At 42.4% G+C, this 23,720-nt stretch overlaps 2 protein-coding genes across 2 annotated transcripts; both read left to right on the top strand.

The window, feature by feature from the left end:
* Positions 1–2,926: 2,926 nt before the first annotated feature.
* On the top strand, positions 2,927–14,880 carry LOC306928178 (protein transport protein Sec61 subunit alpha). Its single transcript, XM_079508106.1, has 12 exons — positions 2,927–3,142; positions 4,641–4,708; positions 4,827–4,892; positions 5,838–5,916; positions 7,357–7,488; positions 8,247–8,356; positions 9,080–9,233; positions 9,951–10,111; positions 10,274–10,471; positions 11,357–11,548; positions 12,899–12,975; positions 13,425–14,880. The coding sequence occupies exons 1-12, from the start codon at positions 3,136–3,138 to the stop codon at positions 13,609–13,611; spliced, it is 1,431 nt and encodes a 476-aa protein (XP_079364232.1). The 5' UTR covers positions 2,927–3,135; the 3' UTR covers positions 13,612–14,880.
* Positions 14,881–16,562: 1,682 nt separating this feature from the next.
* Positions 16,563–21,843, top strand: chchd4a (coiled-coil-helix-coiled-coil-helix domain containing 4a). The gene is made up of 3 exons (XM_079508217.1): positions 16,563–16,729; positions 17,474–17,572; positions 19,775–21,843. Exons 1-3 carry the CDS (start codon positions 16,708–16,710, stop codon positions 20,176–20,178), a joined length of 525 nt encoding a protein of 174 aa, XP_079364343.1. The 5' UTR covers positions 16,563–16,707; the 3' UTR covers positions 20,179–21,843.
* The last annotated feature ends 1,877 nt before the right edge of the window (positions 21,844–23,720 follow it).

Genomic DNA, 23,720 nt, shown 5'->3' with positions numbered 1-23,720 from the left:
GATTAGTCGATGGGTGGACTAGTGAAGAAACATGGGGAAGGTTGCCGTATATTAGATTAGTCGATGGGTGGACTAGTGAAGAAACATGGGGAAGGTTGCCGTATATTAGATTAGTCGATGGGTGGCTCTTCCAAGACAGATTTTGCGCTCTCATTAAAAGGCGGGTGTAAGTGCCATCCAACCGTTTCTCTAGTTTCTTTGAAAGAGATAGAGTAGAATCGGCTCAACGGTCGTCCTAAATATTTTTACTTTTAACATCTTACTAAACTGGGATGACCAGATCTTATGCATGTCATTGCAGGCTGACCAGGCCATACCCTTCCTAGTTCGAAAGTCCTTTTCGGAAGAAGATATATATGAACCCAAATACTTGTAGTCATCAACCTGTTTCAGAGGAGTGTTGTTAAGTGTTTGTATAATGTGGTTATTGTTGGATTTGCATATATTTACGTATTCAGTTTTCGTCTGGTTGAGATAAAGACCAACACAGTTGGAGGCCTGCTCAAGAGACTGGAGAGGAGAGCCTGAGCGTATTCCAATGATTGACTGATAAGCGTGATGTCATCAGCGAAGTCAGTGTCGGTTAGGTATTTAGCAGGATAACGAGAGCTTCTCCTATAGGCGGGTTTAGTTGGTAGCCCTTATCATTGATAGTATCAACTGAAGTACTCAACTACTTGAGTTGAGTAGATAGCTTAACCCGGTCGATGCCAGATTTTGCACACACACTCCCTGGATGCCAACGATGAACCTCTGCCTCAAATTTCCCAGAACAGCCTGTTCCTTTGAAAAACACATTTTTTGATATTACTCCTCCAGATTCTGTCCAAAAATCCCACAAATCGTTACACACTATCTCTATAGTCATGTATTCAAGTCGCATCTGTCCGATATTTCATATTCCATCCTGATTGGCTAACATTGGATTTCAAAGTTTGCAGGATTGGCCCGTTTTGAACAAAAAGCCTCAAATCATGAACGCAGCGTGCAATTTACGTGAAATCTTTCACAGACTTTCCTACTGGGCTGAGGAATATATCCCACCCCTTTCACATTGGCCTGTTATAGCGCCACCAACAGGTGGATTTGTGCAAAACACATTTTTGGAACAAAATGCCTCAAATCATCCAATTGCCATCCAAGGCGTTTTTTGATTGATTGAATCGTTTTTTGATTTGATTTGATTAACTGAGTCTATTTACATATTCTATCCAGCGACATGATCGCATTGATTGATTGATCGATTGAAGTATGTATTAACAGTTTGCAGAATTACAGTACATTTCAAGTACAACTCAATACAAAAACTGTTAACTGTGAGTTGACGACACCATAAAGCATTACACTTGTTTACAACAGGGCCCACCATTTTCAATTCATTAGGAAGACCCTTACAACCTTTTCACATTGGCCTATTATAGCGCCACCAGGAGGCCACAACCTGGGCACTTTTTCTAGTTGTGTACTGTTTTAGCTGTTTTCTCTATCCTAGCAGTCAGTTCACTATTTTACTAGTTAACTTAGCATTTACAGCATTTTACAGGCTACTCGATCATGTTTTTTCTATTGTTTAACGTTGGCTAGCTTGTTCTATATTCATTTTATAGTGTACTGTTACATATTTTTGAACAGTAGGCTACTATTTATCTGCATTTTTGTTTGTTGTTTCTCTCATTTGTTAAGTCAAGTCAAGTCAATTTTATTTATATAGCACATTTAAAAACAACAGCAGTTGACCCAAAGTGCTTTCCAGAGAACAGCGCTAGACCGTAGTCTATCCACAGTGCAATAGTAAAACATGTAATACAATCATAAAACAGGCCAAGCAAACAAAATAACAACAAAAACAATGAACAACAATAAACAATAACTTCACACTGTGTTAAAAGCCAGACTAAAAAGGTGTGTTTTCAGGTTGGATTTAAACATGTATTTATAGTGTACTGTCTTGTCTGCCTGCTGTGTGTGTACTTAGGGAAAGCATTACACTTGTTTACAATAGGGCCCACCATTTTCAATTCATTAAGAAAGCAAAGCAAAACAAAGTTATTTGTTTACCCAGGGTGAATGGACTAAGCTCGAGATGCTTGTTTACAGCCACGCCCTGCTCATAGAACATTTCATGGTAGGGGTTCAATGCCTTGCTCAAGGGCACTTCAGCGGTGGTAATTTTAACGCGCCGGTCCGGGGATTTGAACTGGCGACCTTCCGGTATCAAGACCGCTCCACAAACCGTTCGGCCACCGCTGCCACCCTTACACCCTTTTCACATTGGCCTATTATAGCGCCACCAGGAGGCCACAACCTATTATAGCGCCACCAGGAGGCCACAACCTGGGCACTTTTTCTAGTTGTGTACTGTTTTAGCTGTTTTCTCTATCCTAGCAGTCAGTTCAGCATTCAGCATTTTACTATAGTTAACATTTACAACGTTTTACAGGCTACTCATGTTTTATCTATTGTTTAACCGTAGGCTTGTTCTATATTCATTTTATAGTGTACTGTTATATATTTTTGTTTGATTGATTGATTGATTGATTGAAATATTTATTAACAGTTTGCATAATTACAGTTTGTGCTTGAAATGTACTGTAATTCTGCAAACTGTTAATACATTTTTCAATCAATCAATCAAAACAGTACATTTCAAGCACAACTCAATACAAAGACTGTTAACTGTGACGACCCATTACACTTGTTTACAAGAGGGTCCACCTTGTTAAATTTATCAAGACATTTAGAGACGTACAAATAGACACTTCTATATAGCCAAAGAACAGAACAGGAATTAATCACCTATTGTAACAGTAGGCTACTATTTATCAGCCTTTTGTTTGTTGTTTCTCTCATTTATTCATAGTGTACTGTCTTCTTATCTACCCGGCTGTGTGTGTGTACTTACAGTTATAATGCATGCCGGGAGGTGTAGTCTGCAGCAGCTCGAGGTGTTGTAGAACTGACGTGTAGTAGTAGCCAGTAGCCGTTCCATTGGTGACGTGTCTTTACAGTCAGTCGGTGATCCCTCTCTCTTTTCAGTGCGGACGGGCTGGATGGTGCCACACGAACCGAGCTGAACCCCCCGAGAAGTGGCACCGGTAACACCGCAAAGAGGACCCCCCGCACCACACCGCCACCATGGGCAGTAAGTAATGCTTTAGCGTCCGTTAAATGCGATCCAAATGCCTGTTGAGGTGGTTAAAAGTAGCTAAAAGCATGGACTTTCTATCTAAAGCTCTTGTTAGCATTTCCTAGCTAGCTACTCAAGGTTAGCTGTGGTTGAAGGAAGGCTGTTTTAGCCACTATTAAAACGCTATACTGTAGCTATAACTAACAGTCACATTCATATTTTAGCTGGTCGTGTTTATATCTCTGTAACTATAAACTACCAAAGTCATTCGTTAGGTTATTACGTTTAAGTCGTTGTTTTCCCCAAAAACATCTACATTTTATAGTCTAGCAGTTGCTACTCTAGTCTAAACCTAAACCTGCTCTTCTCTTTAGCATCATAATGCTAGGTGACGTACCTACCACCGTGAACATAATATAATATAACATAATACTAATACTATGCTGTTAACCACATTTCATCGGCAGTTTGTTTTGGTTATATGGACCGTGGAGGAAGTAAGAAATCTGAAGGCTTTAGTTTGTTAACGTGATTTTCTCGACCACATTCTGACTGACTGACTGACTGTCAGAGTCAGTTTCAGTGATTGATGAAGCTGCTTTTCCTTCCCGTTCTGCGGTGGTGACATGCAAGAACAATCCGTTATACACCCGTTTTTCCATTTATGATGAATTGAACAATGTGGACCCTCTTGTAAACAAGCTGTAGTGCTTTATTGGGTCGTCCAATCACAGTTTTTTTGTATTGAGTTGTGCTTGAAATGTACTGTAATTCTGCAAACTGTTAATAAATACTTCAATCGAATCAATGCGATCATGATTGATGTCTCTGGATAGAATATGTAAATAGCTCCGTTACACATGCACTGAGGTTACCGATATGTGTGCAATGTGCATACGTGATCATATAAAACGACAAGTCTTGTCGAGCTTAATTACTTCATGCCTGACGGCTATAATCTGTCACGGCATGTTTCGTTTGCGGCTACTAGTTTGTGATGACGTTGCAGCAGCCGAAGCAAAAAAATGTTTTCAGGGCTGGTGGTGGTGTGGAGATGATGTTTCAGAGATGGTTGTCTTCTTAAATCCTAACGGTTTTCTGAAAATACCTAGGTTTCTATGTCAGTGGTGCTCAAGCTTTTTCATGTCAAGGACCCCTTTTGACCCCCATCAAAAGACCCCATCTGAAAATATTTAGTTCCAGGGACCCCCAGAAGCAAAGATTTTGAGTTAAAAACGTTTGCTCTGAAAGAATATATATTCAAAGATTTGCGCCACATAATACATTTTCACGATTTTTCAAAAATAGCAGATCTACAAGCTCGTAGCGTGGCACTCGGTGCAGCGCTATGAGCTTGTAGATCTGCTATTTTTCAATAGCTAAATTATAACATTATGCTTAAAACACAAAGTTTACTAGTGTTGTAGTACTTTAGTGTTGAATTAATACTTAATTAAGTCAAGTGATTGTTTTTGTTTGTTTTATTAAACGAGTTGCTTTTGTTTTTATCCAGTTAAATTTTTAGAAGTCATCAAGCCGTTCTGTGCTGTCCTGCCAGAGATTCAGAAACCAGAAAGAAAGGTACGTTTGAGTCCATTTGAATAATAGTAGTAGTAGTAAATTATTGTGGTGTCCCAAGTTAAGATTGTCTGTGAAATTAAAAACATTTCCCTCTTTTTTTTTTTTTTTTCTTCTACAGATTCAGTTCAGAGAAAAAGTACTATGGACCGCCATAACGTTGTTCATCTTCCTCGTATGCTGCCAGGTTAGTTTACACTAAAAAAACAGACACAATAACCCAATAAACCCATGATTGTTGTTGCACAAACTCATAGCGCTGCACAATTAACCCATTTAGGCCTGGCGTCAAAATAAAAAAAAACGTTCGCTCTGAAAGAACATATATTCAAAGATTTGTGCCGCATTTTTACGATTTTTCAAAAATAGCAGACCTACAAGCTCATAGCGCGCCACCGAGTGGCGCGCTATGAGCTTGTAGGTCTGCTATTTTTCAATGGCTAAATTATAACAATGTTTAAAACACAAAGGGGTTTCCGTCCAAAATAAGTTTTAATCGAAAAAGGATCGAGATTCAGATACCTAAGCTAATTTCATTTTGTGAAGAATGGTGCAGCACTGGTTGGCTGTCAAAATTTTAGTTACTCTTATGTTTTTGCTTATGTTTTTTTTTAATACATATTTTCAGGGAAAAAATGAGAATCGTGTGAGACTCGTGATCTCAATTCTTGTGAAGGAAAATTGAGATTCACATTTGAGCAAGAATCGTGCAAGCACAATGATTCATGCAGTGCCAATTTAAAAAAAAATATATATATATATAACAAAAATAAACGATGTACAATATTTGTATTGTATACAAGACATTGGAAACCGAAAGTAACAGCTCTTTGTTCCTGGAAAAGGGTGTTTTGTTACATTTTTTTTCCTATTGTCTGGTCTTTCAGATCTCATTTTTTGTCTTATTGTCTGGTCTTTCAGATCTCATTTTTTTGTCCTATCGTCTGGTCTTTCAGATCAAATTTGTTGTCCTATTATTGTCTGGTCTTTCAGATCTCATTTTGTCCTATTGTCTGGTCTTTCAGATCTCATTTTTGTCCTATTATTGTCTGGTCTTTCAGATCTCATTTTTTGTCCTATTGTCTGGTCTTTCAGATCTAATGTTTTGTCCTATTATTGTCTGGTCTTTCAGATCCCGCTGTTTGGCATCATGTCATCAGACTCTGCAGATCCTTTCTACTGGATGAGAGTCATCCTGGCCTCCAACAGAGGTGAGTGAGACGCCAGATCCTGTTGTGTACGTCAACTATGTGTTATTCTGGCCTCCAACAGAGGTGAGCGAGACGCCAGATCCTGTTGTGTGCGTCAACTGTGTGTTCACCCATTAATAAGCCAATGCACTGGTTCTTCTCAACCCGGGCCGTGACTCTGCGAGGGTATTTATTGCAGGTACCGGGTACCGGTATATTTATTTTCTCTGGTGCAAGTTCTCCCTGTCGAGCACTGACGAGCCCTTCGACTGGTTCGCTGGACTTATCTTTTTCTCTACGTCGGTTCCATTGATCCAAGTCCGGAACACGATCCATTAAAATAAGTGCATAAAATGTCGACATTTTCAAGTGGGCCCTGATGGCGAAAACGAAAAAGGTTGAAAGCCCACTGTATCTCTCAGAGAATTGTCTGCCTGTCTGAGTCCCAATCACAGCTCCAGTAACGGGAAAACAAAGACTACTCACTCTTATCACACTTCGTCTCCTATCAGGTGTGATAACAACACTAGACCAGGCCTTCAGCTCCTATTGCTGTAGTGGACACGGGCATTGACACTAAATGTAGCAAGTTCAAAAACAAGTCGGCTTAGAAATGCTAGTCTAAACAGGCGAGTGAGATGCACTTGACTTGTCCTCTGAACTGACCTGAACACTTGAACCCTCTGCACTTTATATGTATTCATTATTCATTGCATTGTTGTTTTGTTTGCACTGTCTTGTCCTAATGTTGTAACTGCACTCTGCTGTCCCACCAAACCAAAAACCGTGTCATCATGGCAATAAACTAAAGTCTTCTGATTCTGGGTGTTCAGTGTTGGTTCCAGGTACTCTGTCTGATGGAGCGTGGTCGTATCTCAGTCTAACCCACTGTGTGTGTGTTCATGTCCAGGTCCTCTGATGGAGCTGAGTGTTGTCTCAGTCTAACCCACTGTGTGTGTGTGTTCATGTCCAGGTACTCTGATGGAGCTGGGTGGTGTCTCAGTCTAACCCACTGTGTGTGTGTGTTCATGTCCAGGTACTCTGATGGAGCTGAGTGTTATATCAGTCTAACCCACTGTGTGTGTGTTCATGTCCAGGTACTCTGATGGAGCTGGGTGGTGTCTCAGTCTAACCCACTGTGTGTTCATGTCCAGGTACTGTGATGGAGCTGGGTGGTGTCTCAGTCTAACCCACTGTGTGTGTGTGTGTTCATGTCCAGGTCCTCTGATGGAGCTGAGTGTTATATCAGTCTAACCCACTGTGTGTTCATGTCCAGGTACTGTGATGGAGCTGGGTGGTGTCTCAGTCTAACCCACTGTGTGTGTGTGTTCATGTCCAGGTACTCTGATGGAGCTGAGTGTTATATCAGTCCAACCCACTGTGTGTGTGTTCATGTCCAGGTACTCTGATGGAGCTGAGTGTTATATCAGTCTAACCCACTGTGTGTGTGTTCATGTCCAGGTACTCTGATGGAGCTGGGTATCTCACCCATCGTGACCTCGGGCCTCATCATGCAGCTGCTGGCTGGAGCAAAGATCATTGAGGTCGGAGACACCCCCAAAGACAGAGCCCTTTTCAACGGAGCACAGAAACGTAGGTGACCCGTCTTCAAACTCTCACCGCTAGCCGTTAGCCAGGCCTGTCACCATTTAAGTTGATGATTATTCGTTCATTGTGATGAATGATTTTAATAGTTTTCAAAGTAGCAGATGCAACGCCTTGTGAGCTGCATTTTCAACAGAGTCATTTACTTCGATGAATGTAAATGATTATGCAAAGTAATTGTGATTATTTCAAATAATTGATCAGTAGGGGGTTGCACTACCTCGCCCTGAGTTCAGACTTAGCCTAATTATTGCTTAAATGGCTTTTAGTAATGCATAAGTCTTGACCTAAAAGCCATATATATATATATATATATATATATATATATATATATATATATATATATATAACTAGGCTTAGCTATACCTAGGCTAAGTTTGAACCAGAGTATTCTAGTAAGAGAGTGGCGACACGCTTTGATCTCGCCGCAAAGCGGGGTGCTATGGTGCTATAGTTCCAAACATTGGAACTATCCCATTGAGATAGAATGAGCACTTCCGCATTCCATTGTTGCAATGGGAGTCAACGCTAGTGTTGCCACCCTAGGCGGGCCTACCTTTAGCACTCACCACCACCACCGCATCCTTTTGAATCTTTGAAGATCTCCTGTTTTACTTTGACGTCACAGAGCCTCCTGTGCTGTTTCGTTTTTGCAGGAGCATAATGTTTGTCAGCCGTTTCCTCTGCAGGGATACCAACCGAAAGTTAAAAAAACCCATCACTTCTTTCTTGTCCTCCTTTTTTAGTGTTTGGAATGATCATCACCATTGGACAGGCCATCGTGTACGTTATGACGGGCATGTATGGAGATCCCTCGGAAATGGGTGCTGGAATTTGCTTGATCATCATCATTCAGGTTAATAAATGAGTCCCTCTACTGCCTTATTGATCTGCGGCAAAATGAAAGACATCTCCCTTGTGTCTCCTATTAGCTCAACGTAGGGCATTCACTTCTAGTAATTTGTACTAGTGGACTAGTTGCCTAGTTTACTAGTCGACTAGTTGTTTAACTACCTATTATGTAAAAGAAAATATATTTGTACATTTAAAAACTGTACATTGGTGACTATAACTATAATCTACCTGATCTTGAGGCCTAAAAAATCGGGGAAAAAATAAACTAAAAATAAACTAATACCAACAAGGTCGACTAGTGGATTTACTAGTCGACTAGTTGCTTAATGCCCTAGCTCAACGCTTAACCCATTTAGGCCTCCTTCTAAATCCTGACAGTTTTCTGAAAAACCTTACAGTATGTTTGTGTATCATTGGTGCTCAATATTTCATGTCAAGGACCCCAAAAGTTATATGCAATTGGCCACTGACCCCCATCTGAAAATATGTTTTGAGTTAGCAAAGATTTGAGTTAAAAACCTTCATATTAAAAGATTTGAGGCACCTTCTCACGATTTTCCAAAAATAGCAGACCTACAAGCTCGTAGCGCGCCACTCAGTGGCACGCTATGAGCTTGTAGGTCTGCTATTTTTCAACAGCTAAAGCATAACGTACTGCTTAAAACACCTAAAGGGGTTCCCGCCCAGAATGTGTTTTAAACGCCTACCTGTTTCTTCCCGCCAGCTGTTTGTGGCCGGTCTGATCGTGCTCTTGTTGGACGAGCTGCTCCAGAAGGGATACGGTCTGGGTTCTGGGATCTCCCTGTTCATTGCAACCAACATCTGCGAGACCATCGTGTGGAAGGCCTTCAGCCCGACCACTGTCAACACCGGCAGAGGTTTGTATGGCCCCAGGCTACAAGAAGTTATCCACTTAACACTTATGATGCTAATGACGTGTGTGTGTGTGTGTGTGTGTGTATATACGCGTCCTCTTAATTAAAACCGTTGGGTGCCTCGGACGTGTATACACATCTTTAGGTCCCTTTTTAATGATATAAAACGGGATCGCTGAAATACATTTTTGGACAGTGGCCGTTGCTAGCTGCTGGACATGCATGCGCGCAGCCGTTCACTTACTTGTTTACGGGCCGACAACTTGCTATTATCTCTGATAAGATGCTCTCCATGGTTTTGATCAGAACGCTGATGTTCTGTCCTAACTTCTGACTTAACCAAGCATCTCGTTATAATTGGAATATTAACGCTTCGAAAGAGAGATCAGACTTGACAGCGCGATGTACTAATGGAAGATTATACCTCCCGGATTTGTGGGGAAATGGAAGGCGGGGCTTTTCAGAGTAAAATCTGCCCATCTGCTTGGCACCTCTAGCGCCTTTATTCTGAATAATTCCCTTAGTTAAAGCCATATTTTATACTGACGTACAATGGTGTCACAAAACGGTTAGATGATCTACAAGCTCATTACAATGCGTTGAGGTTGTAGATCGGCTATTTTAGTGCATCTCGGACGTGTTTTAAGTGAGCAATGGAGAGGAGGAGACGTCTGATTTGGGTTGGCGTCGATTAACGTTGTGAGCCTCTGTGTGTTCCAGGTACTGAGTTTGAGGGAGCCATCATCGCCCTCTTCCATCTCATCGCCACGCGCACGGACAAGGTGCGGGCTCTGAGAGAGGCCTTCTACAGGCAGAACCTGCCCAACCTCATGAACCTCATCGCCACCGTCTTCGTCTTCGGTGTGGTCATATACTTCCAGGTACTACCCCTGAGCCACTGGGTGCCCCTCACTTCACACACGAGTGTTCTTTTTATTTTGTTTAAGTTGTGAGCAGACGTTTGCTGGCATGCTTGACGCGTTTGTACTTTTTGATGAGACAAATCCTAAAAGTCTGCGCGTCCATGTTTCCTCCGTCCCTAGGGCTTCAGAGTGGACCTGCCCATCAAGTCAGCGCGCTACCGTGGCCAGTACAACACGTACCCCATCAAGCTGTTCTACACCTCCAACATCCCCATCATCCTGCAGTCCGCCCTGGTGTCCAACCTCTACGTCATCTCGCAGATGCTCTCCACGCGCTTCAGCGGCAACTTCCTAGTCAACCTCCTGGGAACCTGGTCTGTAAGTACAGTAACAGTACAGTACAGTACAGTACAGTACAGTACAGTACAGTACAGTACAGTACAGTACAGTACAGTACAGTACAGTACAGTACAGTACAGCACACCACCTGACCGCACTGCTCTGGAGCCAAAGCCTCACAGCGGCTGGTGTCGCCCACAAGTTACAACACATTTCTATTTTCTTTCACCCATTTAGACCTGAGGACGATTCTAACAAATGCCTTCTAAATTCTGACAGTTTTCTGAAATACCTATGTTTCTATGTCAGTCGTTCTCAAACATTTTCATGTCAAGGACCCTCAAAAATATATGTAATTGGCCACCGACCCCCATCTGAAAATATGTTGTTCCAGGGACCTCCCCCCCAGAAGCAAAGATTTGAGTTTAAAAACGTTCGCTCTGAAAGAATATATATTCAAAGATTTGCAACACAGTTTCACGACTTTTGAAAAATAGCAGATCTACAATCTTGTAGCGTGGCACAGAGTGCCGGATGATATTTAATTAGTATTAGAACTGGCCCTCTGGTATATTGCACGGACCAGCATAATACTACAAGTCCCACAATGCACTGCGAGTGCATTGGCACATATCACATACTATGAAAGCAGTGCTTGGTGAGGATCATAGAACAGGAAACTGAGCTTAATAATAATGCATTTTCAGTTTTAAATGCATTTACTTTTTTGCTGTTTGCCTGGGACGTCCTCATGACCGCGGTGCCCGTGTGTTGAAACACAGTCCGGCCCTCGACCTCGACCGATTTCTTTATTTTGGCCCACTGTGTATTTGAGTTTGACATCCCTGATCTAATGGGTACATGCATGTCTTTGTTGTGTTCAGGAGGATCTAATGGGTACATGCATGTCTTTGTTGTGTTCAGGACGCGACTAGTGGCGGTCCGGCCCGAGCCTACCCAGTGGCGGGTCTCTGCTACTACCTTTCTCCCCCGGAGTCGTTCGGGTCGGTTCTGGACGACCCCGTTCACGCCTGCATCTACATCGTCTTCATGCTCGGCTCCTGTGCCTTCTTCTCAAAGACATGGATCGAGGTCTCGGGATCCTCTGCCAAAGATGTAAGTCAGTCCAATAAATGTGTGCTCGTTGTGGGTGGGTGTGTGTGTTTACAAGAGACTACCTACAGTATTGCCCATTTGCAGACCACGACCATGTTTCCATCAGAGTTTGGAAGCGCTCGTTTTCAGTAAAGCAACGTCCTGCTGCCTCCTGCATTATGTGCAAATTCAAAACAGGTGGTACGCAGGGCTGTTGAGTGATCTAACGAGCACTTCCAAACTGCAACACTTAGAACAAGAATCACCTGCAAGGACACAAAGTAGCTCATAACATGTCTACAGTGGATTTTTATGAAACAAACACTTTGAGGATAGAAAGAGAATAATTCAAGCTTTCCGTACAGCTACAATGATGTTGAGTTTCACGTTGTTTAATACAATCAGATGGGACTTTTCTGTTTGGATGAATGGGCTGTCTAAGGGAAGTTGCACCTTGTTAGCACCTTGCCATTAACTTCTATGGTAAGATGGCCGCGGTCTGCATGTGGTCCATAGAGCTTCGCAGTCCAGCCCCCTTTCATGACGACGAGAGACCCAGAAAATAATTCCCCGTTCATTTTCCTCATAGACTTTTCAAAAAGTATTTGTTTTTGGACAAAGCCAACTCGAGTTGTGACAAATCATGACAATAAACACAATGTTTCAGACCAATCAAATCATTAGAAAGAAGAAGGAAAAAGGCAGGTTACAGCACTTATTGTCAAATTATTTGATTGGCCCAAAACATTGTGTTTGTTGTCATGATTTGTCTCAACAACTCCAGTTGGCCTTGTCCGCAGCGTAAACGTCTTTAAATAAATACTTTTTGAAACGTCTACGAGGAAACTGAACGGGGAATTCTTTTCCGGGTCTCTCGTCATCTTGAAAGGGACTGCGACGCTCTATAGAGGGTATGTGCATGACATCATCATCATAGCCGGAAGTTATGCGGGAACGCCTACTGAGTGGCAAAAACCTACTGTCTGGCCTTGACAGCCCCGTACATCTAAACAGAAAAGTCTGATTGCATTGAACAAAGTTAAACTCACTTGTGTAGCCTGGCCAGCCTGATGGAGGGGAAAGGAACTGGTTGGAATAACGTGTTCCTTCCACGCGCTACGTCCAACCAGGGAAACTCCCCCCTGTCAGGTGTAAAGGAGCGACTTGGGCATGAAGGAAGCATGAGTTCATGTCCGTTGCTCTCCCCATGTCCCCCATATATGGGGACTAGGTTGGCGGAGGGTGTGTAGAGCCCAGGATCACATTAGATAATTGACACAGGGGTGAAAAATGGGTTACAAAATCGTGGGATAAAAATGATTAAAAAGGAACATTGTGAACGAACATGTCTCTTTCTCTGTGTGTGTGTAGGTGGCCAAACAGCTGAAGGAACAACAAATGGTCATGAGGGGACATCGAGAGACTTCTATGGTGCATGAGCTCAACAGGTAACAAAGCAACTTTGGTTATTAATGTGGCCTCTTTCGGTCATGCGGTGTTAACCCATTTTGGGGCGGGAACCCCTTTTGGTGTTTTAAAGCATTGTGTTATACTTTAGCTATTGAAAAATAGCTGCTATTTTTGAAAAATCGTAAAATGCGCCATAAATCTTTGAATATATATTATTGAACGTTTTCAACTCAAATCTTTGCTTCTGGGGAAGTCCCTGGAACAACATATTTTCAGATGGGGGGGGGCGGGGGTCCTTCACATGAAAATGTTTGAGAACCACTGACATAGAAACATATAGTTTTTCTGTAAACTTGTCACGATTTAGAAGACATTTTCTAGAATCGTCCTCGGGTCTAAATGGGTTAAAGTTGCCGGAGTTTTGCGACGATATACATATGTTCTAAAAACGTTGTTGTTGTTCTTCTTCTACTTCTTTTTCTTCCAGGTACATCCCCACAGCGGCTGCCTTCGGGGGGCTCTGCATAGGAGGGCTGTCTGTCATGGCCGACTTCCTGGGCGCCATCGGCTCCGGTACGGGTATCCTCCTGGCCGTGACCATCATCTACCAGTACTTTGAGATCTTCGTCAAGGAGCAGAGTGAAGTCGGCAGCATGGGGGCGCTGCTGTTCTAGAAGCTATCCCGTTTTTGTTTTTTTTCTCTCCAACACACACACACCAGACGCAGACCATCCATCCTACTACAACATTTCGTTCTGTTTCGTTTTCGCATTATTATTCTGTAATATATGCACACAAGTCACATATACGTTTTGTATCTGGGATGTATGTGTCCTTCTATTCTAGCCACATTGGTCTGTCCAGAAGTACCCTTTTTGGGGTATGAGTATAGGCGGAAAAAAAAGGTCTTACAGGTGAAGACAGTCTGACAATTTGTCCCAGGGTCCAGCATATAGCATTAGTTTTTTTTTCCTGTTCTATTTTCAGTAGTCGTTGCCCCATATCTGCCTCTTCAACCCGGCTGTCAGTCTGCTGAAGAATGCCGACGAGGTCCTAATCATTGATTCTCCTCGGGCGTTCGTTGGGTCACCTCAGCATGTTCAAGGAACACTAAAGAGAGCAAGACGGTGCTTCTTATTCTTATTCTTATTATTCACAACACAACGCACTCTTCTTGTCTTGGGACCTTTTTTTCTTTTAAGAGTTCGAAGTAAAGAAAGCCATCATGTCACGTTCATTTCAGGTCATTTGGATGCGGTGCTGGAGGTGTTTCGGCCACCCACATATTATATTAGGACATGAAAAGTATACATTATACTTGGTATTCCTGATAAACAGCTCTGACAAGCTCTTGACTGTTTTCCATTTACCTTTTTATTTTTTTGATGTTTTTAAAGCAGTGGTTTTCAACCGGTAGTCCTGAGGACCACTAGTTGGTCCTTGAGCAGGTTCCAGGTGGTCCGGGGACCACCAGTTGGTCCTTATGCAGGGTCCAGGTGGTCCAGGGACCACCAGTTGGTCCTTGAGCAGGGTCCAGGTGGTCCAGGGACCACCAGTTGGTCCTTGAACAGGTTCCAGGTGGTTCCACGGCGGTTCCTTGATACGAAAAAGGGTTGAAAACCACAGTTATAACGTTTAAAACCATAGGACTGTCAATATGTTCACGCTGGTCTTATTCTATCAGGGACACAGAGTTTGTCCTCTTGTCTCTGCTGGGGATGTCCTTGAAGGGAAGTGTTTGTCTGTGTTGTTGTTTATTATTATCGCTCCTTTTTATTCCCAGACTGAATCGTTGCACAAAACCGCCGAGACATGGTTAGTTGGATGGACGACGATGGGTTTTGGTAGGATGTTTAAAAGGGGGGGGTTCATTTTTTGGTTTTTACTTTTATGTATCAGACATAATTGTGTTATTAAAAAAAAAAGTTTTTTTTTCCAATACAGTTGGAGGTTGTGTCTTTATTTGATCGTGAAGTTGTCTTTTAACTTTTTTGAGGGCCTCCTACAGTATATACGGCTTTTGTCCCCACAAAATGTCATTGAGAATGAAGGGAAAACGTAGGGAATGGATGCACCGAAAGGGAAATTCTTGGCCGAAACCGAATATAGGAAACAGTTGGCCGAATATGATTCCATATTATTATATATCTTTTTTCCTACCATTGGCAATGGTAAAATATGGCAAAATAAAAGGTTATGGCAATACTTGGACTTAAATAATAATCTCTATTATGGCCACGCTACACCAGGCTTTTCTTGCACGTTTACCCTAAACGCGCGGCCCGCGCGTGCGTTTTTTAAAATAGGACTGGACCTAAATGAAACGCACGTGCGGGGGTAAACGCGCGTGTTTTTTGTGCGAAAAGCCTGGTGTAGCGTGGCCGTTATGGGTCCATAAAACATTTATTCAGCTCTTTTGAATGCATTAATTGCATACACTATTCGGTGATATATTTTCTGCCTATTGGGGCCGAAACCGAACAGGCCGAAAATGCATTTCTTAGCCATTTTCTGCCGAATATTTTCTGCCGAATATTTTCTGCGGCCGAATATTCGGTGCATCACTACTTATGTCATCTTTTCCCCACACGTCTCATATTTTGCCATCGACGATGAAAGGAGGAAATTAGGTCAAATGTCTGCCAAATATGACGTCAATTTGTGGCAACAGGCATTCTGATTGGCCAATATGAGATGATTCATAATGATGTACGATGATAAGAGCGCCCCTCGATCACTTCACATGGGTGTGATTGTATTTTTTCAGTCAAAGTCATATGGTTTGGCTTTTACATTTTCTGTTGATGTGTTTACCAAAACATGAACTAATATAATTGGGAGTGAATTGTGTTTTAAAACAATAATGTGGGCACTCGGGTGGTGCAGCTTGATGGTGATGCCCCCATAGGCAGGTGGAAAGTATCTAAGCTATGGACTGCTACCATAGGACCAACCACCAGAGGTCACTGTACGGTGATCTGACAGCGTATGACAAGCAGACTACAGTTGTGATAGGGGCGCATTGAGTGCACTGTGCAATGCAAACTAACAGGCGAGTGCGCTCCCGGTGCGCATTTCCGAACGCACCCGGCTCTGAGGCACGTGCATTAAATTGAAGAAAAGGCGAAAATTAATTCACAGAGCCCTTGAGAAGTTATTTTATTTATTAAGTTTAAATGTGCCCATGTTATTTTATCCGCCCTCTGTTCCACCTCGAATATTATTTTAGAGCAACTATTAACAAAATATATATAGTACGAACTACGAAGGATGCGGATAAATAGGGCTTAAACTGGACTTAAACTTATAGCCTTGTTTTTTAATATTATTAAGAAATCTTTATAACAGTCAGTACATAGACACACAATACATTACAATACAATACAATACACTATACAATACAATACAATACAAAACAAGACAAGACAAGACAAGACAAGACAAGACAAGACAAGACAAACAAACACAAACAACAAAGTTATCAATAGCCTACAACAATACAACATGCTTAAGGGGGATTACTAACAGAAAACAAGAAAACGTCTAGTTCTAGCCTTGTTTTTAATCACTTTTTAGTTTAACTGACGTCATCACTACGCGCCTCCTTGACGTGGATGATGACATCACAGGTAAGTTGTCAGAACAGAACTGAAGAAGCCGGCTGGTTAAATATGGAATGAAAAGCTCAACTTTGGAGTGATTTAATTAAAATCCTTCCCACGTCCTACTATAACAGGAGGAGGCTGGACAGAGCTGACACACCGGCGGCCATGTCGTACTGCAAGCAGGAAGGTAAGGCTGTTTATATCTGCTCTATTCATGTCTAATTCTCCAGCAATGTCATTGAGGAAGCTAGCATGCTAAGCTAATATGCTACTTGAACCACATTGAACCTACTGTACTGTGGTGGACTCATGTGAGCTGACAGACAGACAGACAGACAGACAGACAGACAGACAGGCTAGCCTAAAGCAAACAACAATGTTACAGTCATACATGTTAATGTTTTATTTACCTTATTGTTTGCTGTGTGATTTTAATTTATTTTTTAAATATGTTATTATACAATTATTAAACATGTAGCACGCCACGCAGTCCTGTGTATAGTTGAATAGCTATAAGAGTGCTTTTTTTAATGGAGAGCTGCCAAAATGTCAAAACCAGGTCAAGCCAAGTTAGTTCATCAAACCGCTTGCGTTGCACTTGGAGACAGTGACACCAAGCCATTGGGAATATTATGTGATGTGAGACTTATTCCTGGGCTTCATTTTAAACTTAAAAAAGGGTAAACTATGTGCATCAGTGGCCATGGGCTCTCCTTAGGTCAATTATTGGTATAGTGCACTAGTCTTGGATATAGTCGACTATCATAGAATAGGATATTCTCTTAATCGATTCTATGCAAATGTCAATCGCTAAAATAAATCTATGATAGCAGCCTTGATCCGAGGCTGATATCGTACCACCAGTATTGGGCTACACTTGCTTGTCTACACTGTATTCATTGGCATTCTTATATGCTTTTATTCCAACAAGGTAAAGATCGCATCATCTTTGTAACGAAGGAAGACCACGAGACGCCCAGCAACGCTGAGTTGATCGCCGAAGATCCCAATGATCCTTATGAGGAGCAGGGTTAGTGTTCTAACATCCTTATGAGGAGCAGGGTTAGTGTTCTAACATCCTTATGAGGAGCAGGGTTAGTGTTCTAACATCCTTATGAGGAGCAGGGTTAGTGTTCTAACATCCTTATGAGGAGCAGGGTTAGTGTTCTAACATCCTTATGAGGAGCAGGGTTAGTGTTCTAACATCCTTATGTGTTCTAACATCCTTATGAGGAGCAGGGTTAGTGTTCTAACATCCTTATGTGTTCTAACATCCTTATGAGGAGCAGGGTTAGTGTTCTAACATCCTTATGTGTTCTAACATCCTTATGAGGAGCAGGGTTAGTGTTCTAACATCCTTATGAGGAGCAGGGTTAGTGTTCTAACATCCTTATGTGTTCTAACATCCTTAAGAGGAGCAGGGTTAGTGTTCTAACATCCTTATGTGTTCTAACATCCTTATGAGGAGCAGGGTTAGTGTTCTAACATCCTTATGTGTTCTAACATCCTTATGAGGAGCAGGGTTAGTGTTCTAACATCCTTATGTGTTCTAACATCCTTATGAGGAGCAGGGTTAGTGTTCTAACATCCTTATGTGTTCTAACATCCTTAAGAGGAGCAGGGTTAGTGTTCTAACATCCTTATGTGTTCTAACATCCTTAAGAGGAGCAGGGTTAGTGTTCTAACATCCTTATGTGTTCTAACATCCTTAAGAGGAGCAGGGTTAGTGTTCTAACATCCTTATGTGTTCTAACATCCTTATGAGGAGCAGGGTTAGTGTTCTAACATCCTTATGTGTTCTAACATCCTTATGAGGAGCAGGGTTAGTGTTCTAACATCCTTATGTGTTCTAACATCCTTAAGAGGAGCAGGGTTAGTGTTCTAACATCCTTATGTGTTCTAACATCCTTATGTGTTCTAACATCCTTATGAGGAGCAGGGTTAGTGTTCTAACATCCTTATGTGTTCTAACATCCTTAAGAGGAGCAGGGTTAGTGTTCTAACATCCTTATGTGTTCTAACATCCTTATGTGTTCTAACATCCTTATGAGGAGCAGGGTTAGTGTTCTAACATCCTTATGTGTTCTAACATCCTTAAGAGGAGCAGGGTTAGTGTTCTAACATCCTTATGTGTTCTAACATCCTTATGTGTTCTAACATCCTTATGAGGAGCAGGGTTAGTGTTCTAACATCCTTATGAGGAGCAGGGTTAGTGTTCTAACATCCTTATGGGGAGCAGAGGGTTAGTGTTCTAACATCCTTATGAGGAGCAGGGTTAGTGTTCTAACATCCTTATGAGGAGCAGGGTTAGTGTTCTAACATCCTTATGTGTTCTAACATCCTTATGAGGAGCAGGGTTAGTGTTCTAACATCCTTATGAGGAGCAGGGTTAGTGTTCTAACATCCTTATGTGTTCTAACATCCTTATGAGGAGCAGGGTTAGTGTTCTAACATCCTTATGTGTTCTAACATCCTTATGAGGAGCAGGGTTAGTGTTCTAACATCCTTATGTGTTCTAACATCCTTATGAGGAGCAGGGTTAGTGTTCTAACATCCTTATGAGGAGCAGGGTTAATGTTCTAACATCCTTATGTGTTCTAACATCCTTATGAGGAGCAGGGTTAGTGTTCTAACATCCTTATGTGTTCTAACATCCTTATGAGGAGCAGGGTTAGTGTTCTAACATCCTTATGTGTTCTAACATCCTTATGAGGAGCAGGGTTAGTGTTCTAACATCCTTATGAGGAGCAGGGTTAGTGTTCTAACATCCTTATGGGGAGCAGAGGGTTAGTGTTCTAACATCCTTATGAGGAGCAGGGTTAGTGTTCTAACATTTCACCACTCGCTTAGACCCTACATACTTCAGAACTGTGCTATACTTGACTCTTAAACCCTACATACTTCCACAACTTGGTTGACCGGGGACATTTTATGAGTCCCACTTCAACGACGTTAGGAGTCATATTTTGTCATTTTTACAAATTGCAGCATTTAACTCCCATTTCATTTTATATGGTTATAATGTGGTTATATTCATGTAGAAAACAGAAGAAGAAATGGTTATTATAACTAAAGCTAGCAAAATAAACTAGAATAAAAAACAGTACAGTAGTGCATCCCGTGGATGCAGAGGTCGTTGTTTTATTGCGTCCCTTAACTATAAACTGCGTTTTGGGATGCACAATGTACCCTATTTTAATGTCTGAGCTTGGTTTGTGTGTGTTCTCTCCAGGCCTCATCCTCCCAAACGGAGACATCAACTGGAACTGCCCGTGTCTAGGCGGCATGGCCAGCGGGCCCTGTGGGACCCAGTTCAAGGAGGCTTTCTCCTGCTTCCACTACAGCCAGGAGGAGGTAAAGGGCTCCGAGTGCCTCGGACACTTCCGCGACATGCAGGAGTGCATGCAGAGGTATCCCGAGCTGTACCCCAAGGACGACGAGGACGTGGGGGGGAGCGGCGCCCCTGGAGACCAGCCCGACGACGCCAGCGCTGCCGCCCCGCCGACCGCCGGCGACTCCACCTCGACAACTCCCGCCAGTGACATTGCCCCCGCCGCCGCGCCTCCGACACCTGAGCCTGACTCCACCACGTCTGACAGTACAGCAGCGCCCGTAGACGGCCAGAGTGCCAGCTAAAGGCCTATTCATACTCCGGCTTTTAGGTGATAAAAAGCTATACTCACCTTTTCGGTGGTTTAGTCCAAAAAGCAAGAGAGATGTGTTGAGGGTGAGCGGTGCCGGTGAGTCCGCTTATCACCGTGGCGGCTCAGTGACGTCATGTTGTAAGTTTTCGGTGGTCACCCTATCACCTAAAAGTGGAGTATGATTGAATAGGCCTCAACGAGGCCAAACCTCTCCATTCCCCTCTCAGCTCAGTGTACGAGCACCACCACCGCCCAGCGTAGATCACTTGAGGAACTTGGCTCTATGTGGCGTGATTTTGTTTGCAGTCCTTTTGCTTTTAGCAACAGATGGTCACAAAACGGGGAGGAGGCTCTAGAAAGGGTACACAGGCCATGGGGGGGGGGACTGTGTACCTTAGAGACTATTAAAAGTAGGCTGCTTTACCCACTGACTGACTACCTGAAGACTGTTGCAGGGACATTTTATGAGAGACTTGTGTTTCCGTTGTCCAACAGGGACTCAATTTATTATGTCTTGATTGAATGATATGATAATCGGTCAAATCAGATTTGTTCTACTTTTATTTTTTCTCCGTTAAATCACTGGCTAATGGTTGAGCTTTTGATTTCGTGCAACGTCTCGCTTTTCTCTGTCAACAAACACTCGCTGGTCGCCTCTTGAGTTCCAGTCGAAGCCTCCGTTTTGTCAGTCGATCAGAGATCTCCACCTACCGACGCTTCTGGGGAGCTCTAAATTCAATGTACTAAAACAGTGGCATTTAGAGGGGCAGGTGCTCAAGTGAAAAAAGAGCACCTTGTGCAGCGCGTGGAACCGGCTGGTTGTCTTAATAGTGTGAGATTTATAGATTTTGGTGCATAAATAATATATTAGAAGCTTTTTATCAAGAATTAATCAATGTCACCATGGTCACATACTGTACATTGTACAAAACAAAAAAAAGGTCACATTGCTCTCCAGAGGGCAAGGGCAGGTGGTGCTCCAGCACCCCCTAGTGTATCTGTGGTGCACGCCACTGGGCTAAAACAATGGTGAAAATGTCAACGAACTAGAAGCGCGCTCTGCTCGCGTCTCAACGCCAGGCGTCAATGTGGCAGTGCGATCTGAGTGTGAGACACAAAGCACAAAGCGTACATTTTGAACGAAGGCGCACAGCGATTTGTATCTTCGGCCCACTGGCCGTGTGTTCCGTGCTGGGCAGGTTTGTGTGGGGCGGGTGCTCTGCGATCGGTCCATCGCATCACGGAAATGGAAACTGCGATCGGTGAGAAACCTGAGGTCAAGTCAAGTCGGTGACGAATCACGGCTATACAAAGCACAGGCGTAATTCTCTCAATTGTAATAATGCATAAAGCTATGCTCACTGCTTTGAAAACAAACAGTATCACCTTACCACCAATATGAAGTACAGCCAATGCAAGGTTTTTTGCATTGGTTCTGCAACGTTTTTTTTCTCTTTTTTTCCAAGATTGTTTCTACCTGATTTAATCCCATACATTGAATTTAGTAAAAAAAAAATGACATTGCATAAAATGTTGTGATCCCACTGTCGATGTCCCGCCACCCCATGTGGGGTCACAACCCCCGACTTTGGGAGCCCCCGGTCTACCATATCTGTATAAGTGAAGAAAAAAAAAAACCTTACCTTTAAAACTTTTACCCTAAACTCTTGTCTTTTTTATGTTAGGATAATTCAGTCCAGAGTAGGAGAGTGACCCCGATAAGGGAGGATCTGTACGGCTCTAGCAGTGATTCCCAAACATATTAATTTCATGGACACGCATTATGCTACGGACCCCCGATTTAATGGCATTTCTATCTCTGGTACCCCAATTTATATTGTAAAACCACTGTTAATTTAACTCTGAGACCCATAAGGGTCCATTTGGTTCCTAACTATCTCTAATTGAGCTAGGTACCCCCTGGAACTCCCTCAAGTACCTCCAGGGGTCCCCGGACCCCACTTTGGGAACCCATGATTTACAGTATGCAACAAGCAACGCATACATGTTTTCACTGCTCCAACACTGTTGCCTTTCAGTTTTTAGCCACTGTATATGTTTGTTTTGTATGACAAATAGCTAATCCCAACCTGTTTTTTTTTTGTTTTGTTTTTTTAATAATGTTTGAATATCTGAATATAATTATTATATAATATCTTACAAGATTCTACAAATGTCTTCTAAATCATGACAGTTTTCTGAAAAACCCTATGTTTCTGTATCAGTGGTTCTGAAACTAATTCATGTCCACCTCCAGAATGATCTGTATTTGGCCGCGGACCCCCATCTGAAAATATGTTGTTCCAGGGACCCCCCCCCCCCCCCCCCCCCCCCCCCCCAGAAGCAAAGATTTGAGTGAAAAAAAAGTTTGCTCTGAAAGAATATATTCAAAGATTTGCACATTTTTTAAAAAAAAATCAAGAAATAGCACATCTATGAGCTTGTAGATCTGCTATTTTTCAATCGCTAAAGTATGACATGATGCTTAAAACACCAAAAGGGGTTCCCGTCCAGGTACAAGGGGTAGAAGTCCACTTGGTTACTACATGGTTTGAAGTTGTATGAAGGCGTAGCTGCTGTGTGTGTGTGTGTGTGTGTGTGTGTGTGTGTGTGTGTGTGTGTGTGTGTGTGTGTGTGTGTGTGTGTGTGTGTGTGTGTGTGTGTGTGTGTGTGTGTGTGTCAAACATTTTAATGTATGTCTTTCAAGCCTTAATAATAATTGTATTCATTGAACATGTCCAGATACCAAATGAACAAACAAAGAAACCAAATATTTTACTTTCTCATTCCTTCATTATATACATTTATGTATGTCTGAAACTGGAATAACTCAAATATGCATGATTTTCAGTGTATGGAATATGAGTGAAGGGTAAAAAGTAGGGATGCACCGAAAGTTACATTCTTGGCCGAAGTTTACATTGGTGACTATAACTATAATCTATCTGATCTTGAGGCCTACAAAAACGGGATTTATTTTTCTTAAAAGGAGAATCCCATGCTAGAAGGCTTTCTTACCTTTCTTTGTAGTTGTTACGTCCCATTGCATTGAATGGGAATTGAATGGGGCTATGGGGTGTTGTGCTAATTCGCTTATTTCCATCGACATAAGTAGTAAAGTGTGCCGCTTGGGATATTATTTACATTATGAAGAGGATACAAAAAAAGAATAATTTTGAGCGATGGAAATAAGCGAATTAGCACAACACCCCATAGCCCCATTCAATTCCCATTCAATGCAATTCATTTAGGGCTTATGGTAGGGGAAATAGCCAATAAGGAGCTTTTGCACAAAATAACACCTGGACCTCTTTGGTGGGGACGTAACAACTACAAAGAAAGGTAAGAAAGCCTTTTAGTATGGAATTCTCCTTTAACAAGTTGAATAGTCGACTAGTTGCTTAAAGCCATAATCCACAGCTGCACGTGTCTTCTGTCTGTCCATGGTACCACAACGCCACAACACCTATGTGTGAGTCCTCCAGCCTGGGCAGCCCTGCCTCCGTGCCTCCACCTATGTGTGAGTCCTCCAGC

The sequence above is a fragment of the Electrona antarctica genome (assembly GCF_951216825.1).
Source record: "Electrona antarctica genome assembly, chromosome: 8".
NCBI classification, from domain to species: Eukaryota; Metazoa; Chordata; class Actinopteri; order Myctophiformes; family Myctophidae; genus Electrona; species Electrona antarctica.
The sequence above is the reverse complement of the archived record's forward strand: the minus strand, read 5'-3'. Positions and strand labels throughout refer to the sequence as shown.

Excerpts from the sequence above, each read along its gene's own strand:
- LOC306928178 (XM_079508106.1), top strand. Across the intron at positions 11,549-12,898 it reads CGGGATCCTCTGCCAAAGAT|GTGGCCAAACAGCTGAAGGA; the intron begins GTAAGTCAGTCC and ends GTGTGTGTGTAG. Across the intron at positions 12,976-13,424 it reads ATGGTGCATGAGCTCAACAG|GTACATCCCCACAGCGGCTG; the intron begins GTAACAAAGCAA and ends TTTTTCTTCCAG.
- chchd4a (XM_079508217.1), top strand. The coding sequence starts at position 16,708 with ATGTCGTACTGCAAGCAGGAAG. Across the intron at positions 16,730-17,473 it reads GTCGTACTGCAAGCAGGAAG|GTAAAGATCGCATCATCTTT; the intron begins GTAAGGCTGTTT and ends TATTCCAACAAG. Across the intron at positions 17,573-19,774 it reads TGATCCTTATGAGGAGCAGG|GCCTCATCCTCCCAAACGGA; the intron begins GTTAGTGTTCTA and ends TGTTCTCTCCAG.